Source organism: Diplotaxodon limnothrissa, linkage group LG23 (assembly GCF_057381915.1).
Source record: "Diplotaxodon limnothrissa isolate DT_005_m linkage group LG23, D_limnothrissa_male_GT1.1, whole genome shotgun sequence".
Taxonomy (NCBI): domain Eukaryota; kingdom Metazoa; phylum Chordata; class Actinopteri; order Cichliformes; family Cichlidae; genus Diplotaxodon; species Diplotaxodon limnothrissa.
Window position 1 is genome coordinate 999,718 of NC_140617.1, and position 17,634 is coordinate 1,017,351.

At 49.0% G+C, this 17,634-nt stretch overlaps 1 protein-coding gene across 2 annotated transcripts in view; it reads right to left on the reverse strand.

Moving 5' to 3' along the window:
• Positions 1 to 17,634, reverse strand: part of insrb (insulin receptor b) — an 82,101-nt gene that overhangs the window by 7,037 nt on the left and 57,430 nt on the right. For both annotated transcript variants that reach the window (XM_085348828.1, XM_085348829.1), the window contains exons 3-22: positions 15,093 to 15,301; positions 14,868 to 15,001; positions 9,516 to 9,655; positions 9,200 to 9,344; positions 8,142 to 8,356; positions 7,924 to 8,050; positions 7,552 to 7,802; positions 6,304 to 6,471; positions 6,032 to 6,230; positions 4,877 to 5,009; positions 4,634 to 4,787; positions 4,369 to 4,517; positions 2,686 to 2,842; positions 2,496 to 2,592; positions 2,348 to 2,415; positions 2,026 to 2,255; positions 1,527 to 1,637; positions 440 to 602; positions 224 to 353; positions 2 to 136 (exon numbers count right to left, since the gene is read on the reverse strand). In XM_085348828.1, the coding sequence (XP_085204954.1) occupies positions 2 to 136; positions 224 to 353; positions 440 to 602; positions 1,527 to 1,637; positions 2,026 to 2,255; positions 2,348 to 2,415; positions 2,496 to 2,592; positions 2,686 to 2,842; positions 4,369 to 4,517; positions 4,634 to 4,787; positions 4,877 to 5,009; positions 6,032 to 6,230; positions 6,304 to 6,471; positions 7,552 to 7,802; positions 7,924 to 8,050; positions 8,142 to 8,356; positions 9,200 to 9,344; positions 9,516 to 9,655; positions 14,868 to 15,001; positions 15,093 to 15,301 (3,115 nt within the window). The remainder of the gene's footprint in view (position 1; positions 137 to 223; positions 354 to 439; positions 603 to 1,526; positions 1,638 to 2,025; positions 2,256 to 2,347; positions 2,416 to 2,495; positions 2,593 to 2,685; positions 2,843 to 4,368; positions 4,518 to 4,633; positions 4,788 to 4,876; positions 5,010 to 6,031; positions 6,231 to 6,303; positions 6,472 to 7,551; positions 7,803 to 7,923; positions 8,051 to 8,141; positions 8,357 to 9,199; positions 9,345 to 9,515; positions 9,656 to 14,867; positions 15,002 to 15,092; positions 15,302 to 17,634) is intronic.

Below are 17,634 nucleotides of genomic sequence, written 5' to 3' on the forward strand. Positions count from 1 at the left end.
CATCCTCTCAGGGCAGTTCTCCGGTCGATCCAGGAATCCTCCTTCCATGACGAACTTCAGCACCTGCTCGTTGGACAAACCCTGGTAAGGCTGCTCGGCCAGCGTGCTGATCTCCCACAGCACAACACCGAACGACCTGCAGATGTACAAACGCACAAACAAACGAGATCAGGCCGAATGACGTGCGGCTGTACGGTAGGCCACTGTGTGAGCTGTGACTCACCAGCAGTCAGAGTGGGCGGTGAAGACTCCGTCCTTCAGGGACTCGGGTGCCATCCACCGGACAGGAAGCAGGCCCTTCCCTCCTTTACGGTAGTAGTCCGTCTCATAGATGTCTCGTGTCATACCAAAGTCTGAGAGGAAGAGCGACGGAGACAAAGGTTAAGACAACACCTCCAACTACGCGGCGGTATCGACAACACCAAACACGTTCTGGTACCTCCGATCTTGACGGTGAAGTCCTCCGCCACCATGCAGTTCCTGGCTGCGAGGTCTCTGTGGACAAACTTTTTAGCGTTGAGGTAGGCCATGCCGTCGGCGATTTCTGCAGCCATCTGGAGCATGTCTTTCAGAGTCGGCGGTGGGGAACCAGACGGGTTGTTCTACAAACCACAAACAGGTTAGACCCACTCACAGCTTCCCGCAGGTAACGCTGTGCTGGACATCTGCTGAAATACTCGGGCGTAGTTTTCAGTCACGTGACCGACTCGCTACACTGGCGAGCTAAATGTTACTGCACGACTACTTGGATCATCTACCCGTGGAGGGGAAATGAAGACAGCGATCCATATTCTGCCCCAATACCACAGCTACTGTCTGGCATTTTAGTTAAACTCAAAGATGTTCGTAGGATTGGTGGAGTGCAAAGGTGGGGTGGCTGGAGCTCAGGAGGTAGCCTAAACCATACCCATCCCTACTGCCAACTGGAAGGTTGGTGGCTCGATTCCCAGTCTGCATGCCCAATATCTCTGGGATACTCTCCGATCCATCGGCGTGTGAATGTTAGCTAGAACACACTTTAGCTTAGAAAAAAGATCCTGTATGAATGGGCGACTGAGGCATGTTGTATAAAAGAGTAGAAAAGCACTACATAAGAACCAGTCCGTGTACTGTTCAGGTTACTTGGAGCAGGAGCAGGTGAGTCTATCGTTTACTGATCCCCATCTTCATTACTGAGCCTTAGCAGAGGAATCTTAGCTAAAACCATAACACGTGCAACTTCTTTTCACCTGAAATTTTATGAACAACCATTAGGCGAACCAAATGGCTGTAGGCTTTACTGCACGTCCCAAATCATCAACACTGCTGGTGCATGGGCCCATCGGTCTGAGTGACTCGCTATACACAGGTGGAAAAACCCAGAGTTTGTAGAGCCCTAGTTTGCTTAATTTTCAGCAAACAGGCTTCAGGGAGTGCATCCATATGTAAATAATACAGGTATTAAACCACATGAGTGATGTTTGGGGGCGGGGCTTACATACCAGAGTGTGTAAATAGGTGGGAGCACACTAATCAGGACTACATACCTCAGAGTCTGGCCTGAGACTCCGCAGGTAGCTTTTCAGGTCCCCGTGGGTCATCAGCTCCATCACTACCAGGGTGGGCTGACCTTTGGACACCACGCCGAGCAGACGCACCTGCAAACAATTCATCGTGTTAAAACGGCGCGCTCAACTCTAGCAGTAGACTTTGTGGCCAAAATTTCAATTTAATGACTAGAAATGATAAAGCTACACCTCAATCTGATTTTTACAGCTGACGTTTTAACCTTTGGCAGTTAAACTAGTGATCAGCCGGCTCTGTAGGTCCACAGTAACAGTTACAACATTTGTTTGTAGAGTCAAACTGTGCGTGAACACGGCAGCGCCGGCAAAACAAGACACGACTGTGAGTCAGACGTGTGCCGCCGCTTTCAGCGAGACGACGGGAAAGCTGTAATTTAGTGTAATTGACGAGCAGCTGCTCCGGTGTCCTCTCGGCGTGCCGTGACGCTGTCTGAGGGTTTAACGGTTTAAAGAGTCATACCACGTGGTGACAGCTGAAAGCCTTCATGACGGAGGCTTCGTTGAGGAACTCGATCCTCTCTCGCAGGCTGGCCGATTCGTTGACCGTCTTGACGGCCACGCGCGTCTCCGGATCGCCTTTGACGATGTCTTTGGCGACTCCTTCGTACACCATGCCGAAGGAGCCCTGACCGAGCTCTCTGAGCAGTGCGATCTTCTCCCGGGGCACCTCCCACTCATCAGGAACGTACACTACACAACACAGGTGCAAATGACCGTTTTGACAGAGCGAACTGAGGGAACAAATCATCGTATGACGGAAAAAACAACTATTTCATTCTTACTGTCACCAGCGCTGAAGTACTCGGGGTTTGGAGAGGTGATGAGATCTCCTAAGGGGCCTTCGGTTTGCCTGTAACACGACCACACAGAGTCACTAAGAGTCACTGGAGTTTATGGCTGTAATGGGCAGCCTGCTGGTTAAAGACTAACCTTTTTTTGAAGTACACAAACGCTCCACCTCCCGCGAGTAGCAGCAGGATGAAGCAGATGACGGGACCCATGACAATCCAAATCAAACCTTGATCAGCTGCAACAGATAACAGAGCGGTCACGAGACAGTAAATTTGGCACATCTTCCACTTTTCTGTTAAGTTCAGAAGTCCGACTCTTAGAGTCTTACGGTTGGGCATGAAGAAGTAAATCATCTCAGTAAAGGAGCCGTTTCCTGCCAGCGAGGTGGCGCGAACCCTCACGCTGTAGTTTCCAGGCTGAACAAGGGAAAGCTTGGTGCCACCGAGCTTCTGATAGGCCGGCCGTGACACACAGGTCGTGTGAACCTGGGCCCAAAAGGAAAAGAGAGAAAACCCATGTTATTCTAAAAGTTTGCTTAAATAAATAACGGAAGAGACTTTCAGGACAAACAGGTCCGGATATTTCCAGGTTACTTTTACACACATGTGGCACAGCAGGAAATACTACAGTTCAGATGTGTTTACATTACTTCAAATACTCAGGTGCCAGGGTAGAGCGTGCAGGATGCAGCACACGCATGATGCTCACTCGCTGCTCTATTCCCACCCAATCAAAAGTGACCAAAGTATTTTTGCTGAGCCAATTACTCTTAACCCCTGACTGGGTGGACAGCCCACACTCCACCCCATCTTCTCATGCTGCTGTGAAGCGAACCTTCACCTCACAGAATGACCTGCTCGAGCTCGTGTCTCTTATTTTGAAGGGCCAACGCTTAAACGTTCTTGCTGCTGTTTGTTGGGCTCGTTGGTTTGCAGTATAAAGGGCCTCGAGGGGAGTGCTGCTGTGATTTGGTGCAAACCTGAATGTTGTGCTGAAGTGAGAAGAACAACCAGAGCTTTTTGTGCTCAGGGTCCGACCAAATCACTGCATACACTCACACGAAGGAGCGATTTTTTAAAGTGGATGCTGTTGAATTAAAATGTATCCAAAGAGCTGACATGTGCAAAAACACATAAGACTGTAATCTAAAAATTGGCCTGTAGCCCTTCGATAGAAGTGAAAAGCTGGGCTCGTTTGACTCTGTGTTAAGGACGCTTAAGGTTGGCTGATGCGCGACTGCACTGTCGCAGTTGAAGTCCGTTCCACTGAAAGCAGCAGGAAGTGATCGCTGCAGTGATAAATGCATCCAGCCTTCATAACTGTGTTGTAACATTCTCAGCGTTGTCATCGATGTGAGCCTCCAACGCGCCCCAAACATCATTTTAAATGAATCCACATCGGTCTGGGCCACGGGCGGTTTTTCAGCACAGCGAGATGTCGCGTGAGACGAGTCCATCGCTGCCACTGCATACTAGTCTTCCATCCTGCCTCTGTCACTATGGTAACAGATCTGCTACTGGCTCCTGGGGTCAGGCGGTGCAGCAATGAATAGTAATGAGAGATGAATTCACACATTTAGAGCAAGTAAACAACAAGACTTGGACGCGCCGTCACAGACGAGACCTTATGCACGCAAACGTTCCCAGAATTTCATCCACAAACGAACGCGTCCGACAGCGTCGACACGCAGCACCAGGAGGCTGTAAACAAATATTTCCTTGTCCCCTTCTATAATGAACAGACACAAATTGGGTGTTTACAGGAAGCCTTTCCTTCCCGGCCTGCCTCGCCTCCCTGGAGTCTACCCAGATCACTCCTTGTCTTCTCACCTGCGTCTACTTTTCCTTCTGTGCATGTCCTTCCAGCAGAGCGAATCGGGATCATTTCTGCTGGCTGTTTTCCCACATCACCTCTGTGCCCTTTGGTTTTGAAAAACAAAGGACCCCGAGTCCTCCCACTAACATTTTCCAGGCCCAGCGCTCTCTAAGGTTTGCCAGTGGTTCATACTGACCTCTGAGTCTCCGACCTTTTTGTAGAAGACCTCGTACAGGATGATGAGCCCATTAGGGTTGATGGGTGGATTCCACTTAATCAACACATAGGGAGGCTCGCCTTGCACAATCTCGTGGGTCACGGGCTCTGGGATGTCGTCTGCTTTCTCTGCAGGTGTCAGACAGAGAAAAGCACTTCACAGTGAGGCGCAGCCGATTTTATCTCCAGAATCTGATATTCGGTGCACCAGCAGCCTATTTGCACACGCGTGTGCCCGTTCTTACCCTCAGGCATAGTTCGGGCACTGATATAAGTAGCCATGCTGCAGCGTTTGGGATCTGTCGGATCGTTGCAGGCTATGATCTCTATCTTATAACTGGTAAAGTGTTGCAGGTTGGAGATGACCGTCGACTCCTTTGAGAACACCTTTTGTTCCACCTGAGCAGAAAGGAAAAGAGATTGAACTTCGACTGCAACTCGAAATAAAGTGAAGGGAAAAGATGTGGTAAACATAAAACGCTCGATACCTTGGATTCCTCTTGATCCTCGCCATCGGGGGCGATTGTGCCTGAATCCAACTGCAGATTGGGAACTGTAGTAAGGAAGAGAGGAGGCTGGGTGGCATTAGCAACTCCCACCGAGCGGCGCCGCCGGGATGGTCTGCAGAAGTAAAAGTTAGAATAGGATATGAGTGAGTGACAGAGCGCGGACCTGCAAAGTCGTCAAGTTTCATGTGCATCAAGTGTTTGCAGATGACAGATGGTGTTTTGTGGAAGCAAGCCAGACCTCTGTTCGCACTAACCTTTCCTGTGTGTCTAACTTCATGACATTTATGCACAAACACCATCCTAGGAGACATACTGACTCTCACCACTAGGTGGTGCCAGGCCATCCAGATGAATCTGAGTGCGAGCCACCATCCCAGCTAACAGGCTGCGTATGAACTGTTGAAGAGACGAACCCGAGTGCTGCATTTAGGACCGAGTGAAAGCAGAAAAAAACGGGAGCTCGTGTCCGTTTGCGTGACAAAATAAGAAAAGCGTGAGCCGCTTCTGGTGTCCTGCACTGTATGGAGCTGACCTTGGCCAGCTCAGAAGCAGGAATTCAAAATGAGGCTGATGTGCGCACGGCTGTGTGTGTGCGTGTCTCCAAATGGCAGTCTGCATGACTGCGCTCCTGACCGGCATGAATGATAATGGGCACAGTAATCACCCCCCCAGGGAAGCAGAGGCAGAGACTGTGGGTGTTTGTGTGTCCGAGAACAAGGTAGGGGCACCAGGGCCCAGACACTGCACCTCCCGCTGCAAGCCCCCGACGGTGGGTGACCAGCACAAAAACAAGTGTCTATAAAAACCACACACAGTGGTGGAGGACACAGAATTGGCACAGAGACTCACACCAAGGCTGAGTGATCTGGTTTAACTCCGGTCACGAAGAGAAACAAACGAGACAAGAAGCTCCTTTTGGTGCTTCGCTCGGTGTGAAGCTGAACTCACACCAAAAGAATTTGTTACATTTCTGCAAAACTCGAGGGCATTAAGCGGCTCCAGGAACACGAATTAAACCTTTAATTTAGGTGCTGGGGTGCGTCTCTATTTAAGTTTTCATTTAGCATGTGGGTAAACGATGCAGCCAAGGCATCGTCGCATGTTCAGATGCTGGGAATGAACCTGCTCTCGTACCTGCTCTCAAAGACTTCGTTGTGCAGGTAGTTCTCGAAGGTCTTGCGGTACTCTATCTCCTCCTGCTCCTTCTTTAGCTGGCTGTCCGTCTTGGGGCAGGCGCAGCACCTGCCGCCCGAGGTGGGCTCATCTGTTTGGTTCCACTTGTGCTCATCCTCGCTGTCCAGGTGGGTCGGGATGCGAGACGGCACTTTCATTCCTGGACGGGAAAACACAGCAGTCAGGGAAAGCCCCTCAAATGACTGAAGAGGGCGAACCATTTAAACTGCAACCTTGTAAGCAGTAGTCGAATTTGTACAGGTCGCTGTCCTCCGCCTGCTTTCGACAGACCACCCGGTAGTGGGTGATGTTGCCATTGGGACTGGTGGGCGGTTTCCACTTCAGGATGATCTGAGAGGAGGAGTTGGAGGAGGAGATGGGGTCCAGAGGAACAGAGGGTTCTGACGGGGACAGAGAACAAAATGTAAGTGCATCAAAAGGACTTTAGCTCCATCAGACTAGAGTCTAGAGGCACCATTCCATCCTTCTTCTTTTTACCTTGTTTGGAAAATAAAATAGGTCCAACGATTTATTAAATATGCAAACATCCATGGAAACACCAAACATAACAGTTTGCACAATTCTAACGAGCTTAAAAGTCGATATTTGTTTAAACACGTTTATTCCTCAGCACAGTGCAGTCCACCCTCCACTGAGACCAGATGGATCAGCTGAAGGGACAGATGCATCTTCCTGCGTCGCAGCCTTCCCAGATTATTGTCCTGTTTCTTGACTTTTAGATGCTGCTCATGTGCTGTAAACAGTTTGTCTTCCTTCTCCTTTGTTCTTCTATTTTCCTCACTTTTTTAAAGGATAAGCTGCATGCCGTGAAGCTTTTGGCTAATAGCTCTTTTGGAATCAGTTTGAGGTTCACACAGATTATTTTCTGCCTGTCAGGCGGCTTATGTTTGGCTTTTTTTACAGATTCAACTAAAGAAATGTGTTTTTGCTGCAGGTAACAGAGTGTCTACAGGCACAACTGAAAAGCGGCTCTTTGCTAAGTCGTCTGGTTCGTCCCTCAAGTTTGGTTCCTTTTATGTTCCAATGATTCCTGGTTCATGGTCAGTGTTAAGAGGTTTAAACAAATAAAAATGATCAGGGACAAACACTGCACAAACAAAAAGGAAAACTTTCAGAGAGCCTGCTCAAGAGCACTTTAAAAAGTTACAATAAAGTCGAGCAACTTGGAAACAAAATATAAAGAAATGAGTGCTGACAGTAGTATGAGGGCAACACCCCCCCTCATCAAGGAAGGTTCATCCAAACGTGAGCAAGGTCCCAAAGTTGTTTCAGTTTAAGCCCAAATGGCTTCTTAATACATCCCATCATATAAAACAATTAACAACAGTTGGAGTGTTTACCAAAAGCCCCCCAACAGAAGTCCAGAGTAGTTTTACACAATCACTTAGAAAACGTCAGATGTTCTACAGTCATTGAAGTATCCATCAAACACAAACGTCGGTGTTCATGGCGTTACTCACTGGAAGCATCCGTCTGAACGTAGATGATCTCGGTCTTGGCTCCGTGGACTTGGTGCTCATCAGACGCAGACAGCTGCGTTTTGACCATGATGGCGTACTGGGTCCAGGGCTTCAACGGTCGGATCAGGTACCCCGGGTCGTCTGCCTTCTTTCCCTCCGTGGAACGAGGCGGCGGATCGACATCGGCAATCACCCAGCTGTTAGAGCCGCAGGCGTCCTGTCCATCAAACTCGGTGACGTTCTTATACGGCCTGTTGCACATGGAACGAAAACGTCCCAACATTGTTAGGCATCCGTGTGTCAGACAGACTGAAGAGTAAAGTGTTGGCTTTTGTGTGTCCTCGTCTGTACACGAAGCAATGATTTACTTACGCCTCTTTGTAGAGAACCATGAATCCCAGCAGGTCCCTAAAGTCTGCTGGCCAGAATGGCTCCCACCTCAGTATAATCATATTCGACTTGGTCTTTATCAAAGTGAAGTTCAGCAGCTTCGTCTCACCTAAAGGACCAAACACAATAATCACGTTCACGTTAGTTTTTGGTCAGAGCAATCCCAAAAACAAGGCAGTCCCGTATTCTGGTGCTCTTACAGGAAGCTTGCTCCCCGTTGTTGCGTAAAGCGATGTCGTTCTTTTGGTTTCGATCCCGGGTTCCAGTCACCGTCTCCATCTTTCGGATTTCAGACATGCAAAGCTTAGAGTTGTAGTGGAAGAATGTGCGACCACGCAGGATGGTTAGGTTGTGCTTGGACCAATCCCAAAGCTCACGGAGGTTCTGGTTGTCCAGCGCATAGAAGGCATAGGCCCTGAAAGAGATCGGACATCAGAAAAATCAATCACTCACAGCGAGGAGACGAGAGGAGGGGGGAGGGGACAAGAGGAGAGGAGACGAGAAGAGAGGAGAGGAGACAAGAGGAGACGAGAGGAGAGGAGAGGAGACGAGAAGAGAGGAGACGAGAGGACACAAGAGGAGAGGAGACAAGAGGAGAGGAGAGGAGAGGAGACGAGAGGAGAGGGGAGGAGACAAGAGGAGAGGAGACGAGAAGAGAGGAGAGGAGACAAGAGGAGACGAGAGGAGAGGAGACGAGAAGAGAGGAGACGAGACGAGAGGAGACGAGACGAGAGGAGACGAGAGGACACAAGAGGAGAGGAGACAAGAGGAGAGGAGACAAGAGGAGACGAGAGGAGAGGAGAGGGGAGGAGACAAGAGGAGAGGAGACGAGAAGAGAGGAGAGGAGACAAGAGGAGACGAGAGGAGAGGAGACGAGAAGAGAGGAGACGAGAAGAGAGGAGACGAGAGGAGAGGAGACGAGAGGAGAGGAGAGGAGAGGAGACGAGAGGAGAGGGGAGGAGACAAGAGGAGAGGAGACGAGAAGAGAGGAGAGGAGAAGAGAAGAGAGGAGACGAGAGGAAATGAGAGGAGACAAGAGGAGACGAGAGGAGAGGAGAGGAGACGAGAAGAGAGGAGACGAGAAGAGAAGAGACGAGACGAGAGGAGACGAGAGGAGACAAGAGGAGAGGAGACAAGAGGAGAGGAGAGGAGAGGGGAGGAGACAAGAGGAGAGGAGACGAGAAGAGAGGAGAGGAGAAGAGAAGAGAGGAGACGAGAGGAGACAAGAGGAGACAAGAGGAGAGGAGAGGAGACTTACTCTGCCTCGAGCTGCTCCCCCCTGATGACACGCAGTTTGCGGAGGAATGAGAGGGAGACCAGGGCGTAAGCTCTGCGGATGGTCAGGTAGCCTGTGATCTCTTCAATCTGACCCAAACTCGCCTCCAATTCGGCTGCTATGTTATCTATAAAGACGACAGTTCATCACATAAACAGCTACCAGCTGATGAGAGCAGACAGAGGTCAGGTACATACAGATAAAGGCTCAAAAAGTTTTAACAAAGGGGGGAAAGTCAAGAAACCCAAGTAATGGACAAGAAGGCGACACGGAGAGAGAAACAGGAAGTGGTACTCACTGCCTCCTCGAATCTTGATGATCATGTTGCCTTTAAGAATGGTGCACCCCCTCAAAGCCTGGGCCGACGTTACCGAGTCGATGGTCTTGTTTCCCACACACTCTTTAGGACACAAGCCCGCACACCGTGAGCAAGTCAGCCTACACAGAGAAACACACAACATCAAAATCCTAATGAACGAGCTTTGTGTGCGAGCCACGACTAGCTGAAGGTCAGGACTTCTGGAGACAACGTGGACGCTGCAGAGAAACGCCTTCGGTTAAAGCAAACAAAACTGTTTTCTGAGCGAAACACACAGAAAATGCCTCAAATGTTTCTGCGTGCAGTTATCAGAATTGGAATGAGGCAGGAATGCTCGGTGACATAGCGGAGCGCCGTGGGTCGGAGCCGGGGATGACATCGCAGTTTTAAACAACAAGGACGAATCTGTTCAGCGGAGTTTTTCTGAGGTCTATTCAGACTTTCTACATGGGCAGACATCCATCTGCTCTGTTATAGCTGCTGGTTCTTCTCCCTTTGTCCAAAGGAAATTAGAAAACAAACACGAGCCAACATTCAAGTGTCTAAAACTGCAGTTCCTCTCATGTCCACTTGAGGCTGGCTCCAAGAATGAGTCAATCCCCACAGACGTCCACGTTAAAGGCTAAAACGGAAATGTGGATTGATGACGAAATGGTTAAAATCTGTCAATATCAGTATTGACCTCCAACCGGTATATCGGTGTATTGGTGGGGCATACTTTATATAATCATATATATCTGTTTTTAATGGAAGTGACGGTGGTGAATCAAACAAGAAACCATCAAACATGCGCTCAATAAGCTGCTGCACTTATGTGAATCTCTATAATTCTCTCAAATGATTTAATAACCTCTAAAATAAAATGGTTTATTTAACAGGATTAATGTTCTGCCGCTAGTTTTAGTGCAAAAAATATCACAGAGAAAAGAAACAAGACTCGCGCGCCAGCTGCAGCTCTCAGAGCGATGTCCTCCCACTGCAAACGTGCTTTTGCACGTAATCATATGCACACGCACGCACGCGGCGATGAGGCCTTGATAGCGCCCTTCAAGAAAATCATTCACAAAAGGCCTGGCATGTGCAGCGAGTAGTCTGGTACGTGCTGCTCCATTCACAAATGAGCACTGTTTATTTTTTTGATGCACTCTCAAATGAGCAGAATCCAGCTTTCATTTCCACCCTCGATGTCCCCACCCACCTGCTTTAGCCATACACGCTGCACACTGGCTGAAGGGCAAGGAAGCCTCCATGTATACTTCCCCATTTCCTATTTTGAGGGAATCGAGGATGTTCAGTTATAATGTTTTTCACGTTTGCTTAAAAAAGGTAGAGTGCATGTCAGCCGGGGCAGGGGATTGCTCTGGATCATTAGAAAAGATACCGATCACCAAACTCAGGCCCCGGGGACGTCTTTAAAGGAGCCCCTGTGCCCAGGAAGCAGCCAACAAAGGAAGCTGTTGTACTGCTATTCATAAGCTCACCCTGCTTTAATTCTGTGCAGCTCCTATTATATTCCCTCTGTGCAGGAAACACAAACGCACATACACGCAGTTATCCAAAATAAGCCCCCCACCCCTCCCAGACAGCCAGGCTGCGATGAAGACCCCATTTACCACAGTCACAGTGGCACGAAACACCCCACAGGTACTGCTTTTGCCATCTACGCTGACAGCTCCACGCTCGGCTCCTCGTGGTTTCCACCTTATCAAGCTCCTCATTTCTCGCACTCAGTGGACGAATCATTCTCTGTGACTTGTGAGTGAGTGGAAATACACTGTAATGAATTCTGCAGAACAACAGTGACTTTTAAGAAAAGCTCCAAGCATATTTTGTGTCTCTTTCTCCCACATGGAAAATTGTATATTCAGCTCCTCAGAAGTAACGCTCTAGTTGCAGCGTAGACAGAATGTTTTGGGTCGTTGTAGTGAAAAACACAGACACACAGGCAGACAGGCGGCGTCCGACCGGAGCTCTTAAAGGGACAGCGTTGATCCGTCCGGCTGAACTCTGTGACTCGGACTCCTCGAACCGTCGAGAACAGAGGCTTTGGTTTGGAGCGAGCGTACGTGCACACACAGCGGTACTGCTGTCACATCCAGGAAAGAGGAAACTCTTTTTAGACTGGCAGAGGAGGATGAAGATGCAGTTATGAAGCGTTTCTTCACATTATCTTAATATAACATAATACACAGTATAATAACATGCACTGAACCACCAGCACTTTACATACCTCTGTAGAAATCATCCACATATCTCACTTACCTGCACTGCTGTATAATTCTGTGTAAATAATCATTCTGTACAATACGATAATTTTTAATTCTACTTAATTCTGCACTTCTGGATGGATGCAAACTGCATTTCGTTGCCTTGTACCTGTGACGTGTGCAATGACAATAAAGTTGAATTCTATTCTATTCTAATATCTACCTGGAAAAATGAAGTACAGGGCAGCTTCCATCATATCTAACACCTCTCATGTCGTTGTTGTTTTAGATGCGTGCTAACAGCGCTGCACATATGCACACATGCACAATGCTGGAGGCACCAAAGGGAGGCAGGGTCTCCTACTCAGCAGTCTGTTAAGAGTCCCAGCAAAAACATGATGCAAACCGATGGGTGGGCCATGCTCACGTTGGACGGCGTGGGTGTGAAAGCAGTGGCGGACGGGGCGTGCTCGTGTCTGTCTGGGTGGAGCTGCTGCCAGATGATGACACATGTTCTCGTTATAACCAAAACAGGCTGTAATGTCGCAAAAATCAACAGATTCCCAATGACGACGTGGACATCGAGCCTCGTTCCAGGCCGTGGACGTCACCTGGCGACCAACCAATATTTCCATTTTGTGTAGTTCATTGGCACATAACAACCAAGGCATTCTTGACATGCCTGAAAGTATTGCCCAGGATTACGCATCGATGTGCAAGGACGCACAAAAAACAACAACATGCGCACATAAAGGCTGCCGTTCGGCCTCGGGGTGTGTGACTGAGATTTACAGCGATGCTCTTTTGCGTCTAAGCACGCGATATTCCCCGCAGGCTGGCGAGATGCATTTCTCTCTAAAGCGCGTGACGATTAAATGCTGTTACCTTTTCTGCTGTTTGTACTAAAAGCTTTAAAACGCCTTCGTTGGTATTGTTTATCTAATAAACACACAATATGACTCCGTCTTCTCTGTAACATCATGTCTGCACCTGGAAAAAGTAACCCGTCTGTACACTTTGCTGGTAATGAGCCAGAACCTTCTGCACGTATAAACACTAACGTGTGTTTGCGCACGTGCAAATATATAAACAATAAACACACGCGCACAAACGCAGGTACGCCAGAAAAACACAAACACCATCAATCATTCAGCCACCTGTGGCTGCAGCGCACAACCTGCTGCTGTTAGAGCCAACGCTGCTTTTCCTGTCACACTCGCCACTTTTAGTCTTTCTCAACAGTCCTAACCATCTGTCTGCAAACTTCACTCCACTTCTTCTTCACGCTAGGTGACGACCCTTTTTGCAATCAAGAAGTAAATAAGGACGATGGACTGTTTGTGCCAAGCTGTGTTCAAAGAAAAGAAATAATTAAGTCTGAAACGCGTCTCTATCGATAGCGTCGGCCACAGACTGCGGGAGGATTTCTCCGAGCTGCTGCTGAGACAAACGTGTTGCCCTCGCTGCCTCGGCTGTATGTGTGCGCACTGGAAGCATGTAAACACACGCTTTCTTCGAAACAAACGCACGTCCTCCGTGTTTAGCAACAGCTACGAGACAGGATGTTCTTCTCTCCTTCACCCCCTTTACTACAAGTAGAAAGCTGAATATGCTGTGAGGTAAACAGGTTGGACGTCTGTTTATTAAAAGCTCTTGTCACATTTAAGACATCAATAAGACGAGGTTACACGTGCACTGTGGAAAACTGTAACCGGTGTTTCGACTTTGACTCTTCGCCTGTCTGACTTCAGTATATCTGGTTAACAGAGACGACTGAGCTGAGGCTCCAGATTTCTAACGTCGGTCACAGCGATGGCCGCCGCTCCCCGAGCCTGGATCTACCCGAGATTTCTTCTTCCTGTTCATAGGGTTGGGTTTTTTTTAAATGCTCCCCAATATCGTCGAGAGTTTGCTTTTAGCGCCGTGATTACCAAAGTGTGGGCTGCGGCCCCATGGTGAGCCACGGAGGTACTGCAGGTGGGACGCAGTCAAAACTGAAATTCACGTTAAAGACATACAATTATGTACAGCTACATGTATTTCTATACATTTATTAAAAGTGGTCATAGGAGGTGGTTAGTTTGTGATATTCCTCATTACTCTGACTTTAATTTTCTGCTCCTGTATTGAACTTGGTCTCCTGGCTGTATATGACCGTGGCACTGCTGTGTGGTTACTTTTCATTTTTTAGGGTCTTTATCTTCCAAAATAAAGAGTCTTAAGGGAGAGTTGTTGTGAATTAACATTTTTATATATGTATATATAAATAAATAAATAAAACTGACTCTTAAACCCTTTCTGAAATGCACACAGAGTGTTTTGCTAAATTTCACATGAAAACTGCAGGAGACGCGCTCACCAGCACAGACTGTTTAAACATCACTGGGAGCACAGGACCCTCATATGTGGTTTCCAGACGAATCAAAACTCTCAAGTGTTTTTTGCACGCAAAATAAAACCTCATTTAAGCAAATTAAAAACACATAATCTCCGTACTAAAAGTTTTATAAACTTCTCTGGACAGCGTTGTGCCTTCGCCGATGCAGCTGAGTAATCACCGAGAACAAAATGTGACGGAGGCCGTGAAAACAAACCGGGGACGTATTTGCAGCGGCTGAGATCAGAGGACTAATTTGCATATGAAATCATGTAGCTAATGCCTAAATGGAAACTGTGTCTTCAGCGCTGCGTGGTAACTTCTCCTGCAAATATTGCCTTTTCTTTATTTGATGTGCTGCTGAGTTTGTGACTCATCCTGCTCAGGTTTCCAGTGAAACAGTAACGCACGGTTACTAAGGACTGCACAAAGCGGGGCCAACAATCACATACAGGTTGCCCCATGCCTGCGTGTGCTTTGCTGTATTTATGCTCTTTGTCCCATTTCAGATTTGGTGAACACCTGAGCAGAAGACATTAAGAGGCAACACGAGGAGAAGCTGGAGCAGACGGGGACTTACCTGCATCGCTACATAACTTATCGAGTGTAACAAACAAATGTAAAGTTCCCTTCTGTGCAAATGTGTTCGGTGACCACAGAGTGGCGGTGGGATGACATTTACAACCATGTGACGACAGCTACCATCAGCGAGGTTTGTGCGTGCGTTTGTGTGTCAGCCAGACGTACGTAGTGGAATTTATACTGGAATATCCGGAAGGGCACTCTGGGATACAGGCTCCGCTGTGGATGACGTATTCATGGCAGCCCGAGTCCCGGTCCTGGTTTTGTTTCCGAGTCTGCTTACACTGGTTGTGGAGGTCCTGAGTATATGAACAAGTACAACAAGTGGGGGGAAAATGTAATTACACGAGTTTATTAATGAACTGGTGATTAACTGCAATTATTACCAACCTGACAGAAAGCAAAGCTGACACAGCGCCACCCTCTGAAGATATAGTATCCAGGAGGACATTTCTCTACGCAGGCGTTCCCGTGCTGGAGGTTCCTGCAGGCCACGCAGCTGCTGGCGTTACCCGGCTCAGAGCAGCTGCCCAGGCACTGGTCGTGGCAGCACTGGCCCTGGGGGGTGCAGGCACTGTGCTTACAGTTGTCCACGCACACTAAAGGAGACGAGCAGAAAGGAGGAAGAGGCGGTTAAATGTGAGCTCATACATATTCTCCTCATACGCGTTTTATCCCGCTTCCCCCGCCGGCGTCACCGTTCGGACAGCTTCTGTGACGAGCTCAAACACAAGGCTGCGCTGACAGCTGCTCACTGCTGCTCCTTTTAGCATCTCACAGCTCACCAAACATCACAGCGAAATGGCCACCAAGCTGTGGTTCGCACTGATCTGAGAGCAGCGAGTGAACCGCGTGCATTTTGGGTGTTTATATCCACACGTGAACTATAAACAGGTGTGTATGTAGTTGGCCTTTTGTTATTGCTGCGGTCGCTCAAAGAGAAAACGGGAGCGTGCGCAGCCATGAGGAAGAACACAAGATGGAAAACGTCTGACCTCCACACAAAGGTCAAAAAACCCAAAACACGAGGACTTCCTTGTTCGCTCGCTGGTATTTGCACCACTGACTTTGTCATCTCACACCTGAGAGAAGCTACAAAGGCTCGTCTGCTCTTCAGGCACGCACATCCCAGTGTTCACTGCAAGTGGATACTGGGATACTGGGAGGGGTTGAAGGAGCAGAGGGGGTGTGTGTTTGTATGTGACGTGGACTGAACTGACTAACATGTTATTAGTAAGTATGCGCTTTACGTACTTCATGGACACATGACTGCACAAATCAAACCAGCTCAGGCTGGAAAACTGTACGACTTCACCTGAGCAGTTTACGCCCGAGGGTCAGCAGCAGCCCACGTTGCCAAGGAAACCGGCTTAATTGCTGAAAGGCTGAACACTATGTGACACGGGCTCACGCCAGAGTTTTTGGACCTATTGGGAAAGAGCCTAAGAATCAGCTGTGATCAGATTAGCAGTCCGGTCTGACCCGCTGACTGTAGTAGTCTCTGACCACAGACTCATTAGATCTCACGTTACACCGACCACCAACCTTTTTATCATCGGCGCCCACAGCGCCGATAAACTGCCCTCAGCTGTGCAGTGGAGAAGTGATAACTGAAGGCTGGAAGTTGGTCTTCATAGTAAAATATTGGCAATAAAAGAAGATTGAACTGATCAGTGTTTCAGAGAGTTCCCCTTAATTCAGAGCCTGTTCAGTAAAACACGTCTCGACCGGACGAGCCCTTCGGTCATCTCACCGTGTCCCCGGCGGGTTCAGCTCATTTTCATGTTCCTCTGTCCTGCTTTAGTCTGGAGGATGAGGGCTCCGTGTCCGTTAACCCACGTGACGTGTGCTTGTATAGCGTGTGCGATGTCTGAATTGATCGCGTGAGCCGAGCTGCGATCGCTCTTCTAGCAGCGAAGAACTGAAGGGGAAACATTATTCAGGTGTCACGCTGATGAACAGCCTAAAAAGGTGCCAGGGGGGCAATGTTTGCAGCTTTTGTGGGATGCAGCCTCTGTTGAGGACAACTCTTGCTGCCAAGGTTACATCCAGGGCCCCCACCTTCCCACCCCAGCATGCCTCCTTTTGCACGAGAGGGCGGCCCATTGTGCTGCCTGAGTAAAAGCGGAGGGGACAGACAGGGTTGTGGCTAGGGGTGAGGATGGGGTGGGGTAACGAGGTTAAAGAAAGGAACAATAATGAAGGGAGCAGCCGGGGGAAAAACCCCGGAGAGGGAGAATCACTAATGCAGGGAAAAACACCATCTCCGTCCTCTGGGGTAGTTCATGCGGAGGTCGCTCCTCTACATCTTCTTTACTAAGTGCCGTTAAGACGCCGCTGCTGCGCACAACCGAGAAGAATGCACAGCTCCTCCCCCGCCCTCACCCTCCACTCCGCCGCATAATGGTGAAGGGGAGGGCTGATCCAGATCCATGCCGGGGAATCGCTCCAGCCCTCTGGATCCACCCTAAGCTTTAGCCAATGTGCTAGCTGGCTGGGGGAGGCACCCACTGAATGGTCTCTTCCATGTTGGAGGGGAGAGACTCCCAGGGTTAACCCTGGCCGTGCTGGGACAGGTGGGAAGGAGCAGATGCAGCTAAGAAGCCAACACGCCAGGGAAGACCGGCTGCCGAGGGGGGGGGGCGAAGCTAAAGGCTCGATCCGTTTACCCAAAGCCAGAAACAGAGGCTCATTTTTTTCAATCAAATCCACGAGACGACAAAATGTCTGTTATTCTTCACAGAAGCAGCGTGCAGTTTGCACATGTGCAGCACAAACACCACCACTGCAGCAGGACCGTGTCTGCTCACACTAACGCGGGTTAGCTACTATGCCAAACACGCTCGCTCACTCATCCCCTCCTACTCCACTGTCCTCTCCATCCCAGTCTCACCCTGCCCTGCACCACTATCTACCGCTCTATCTGCCTGCC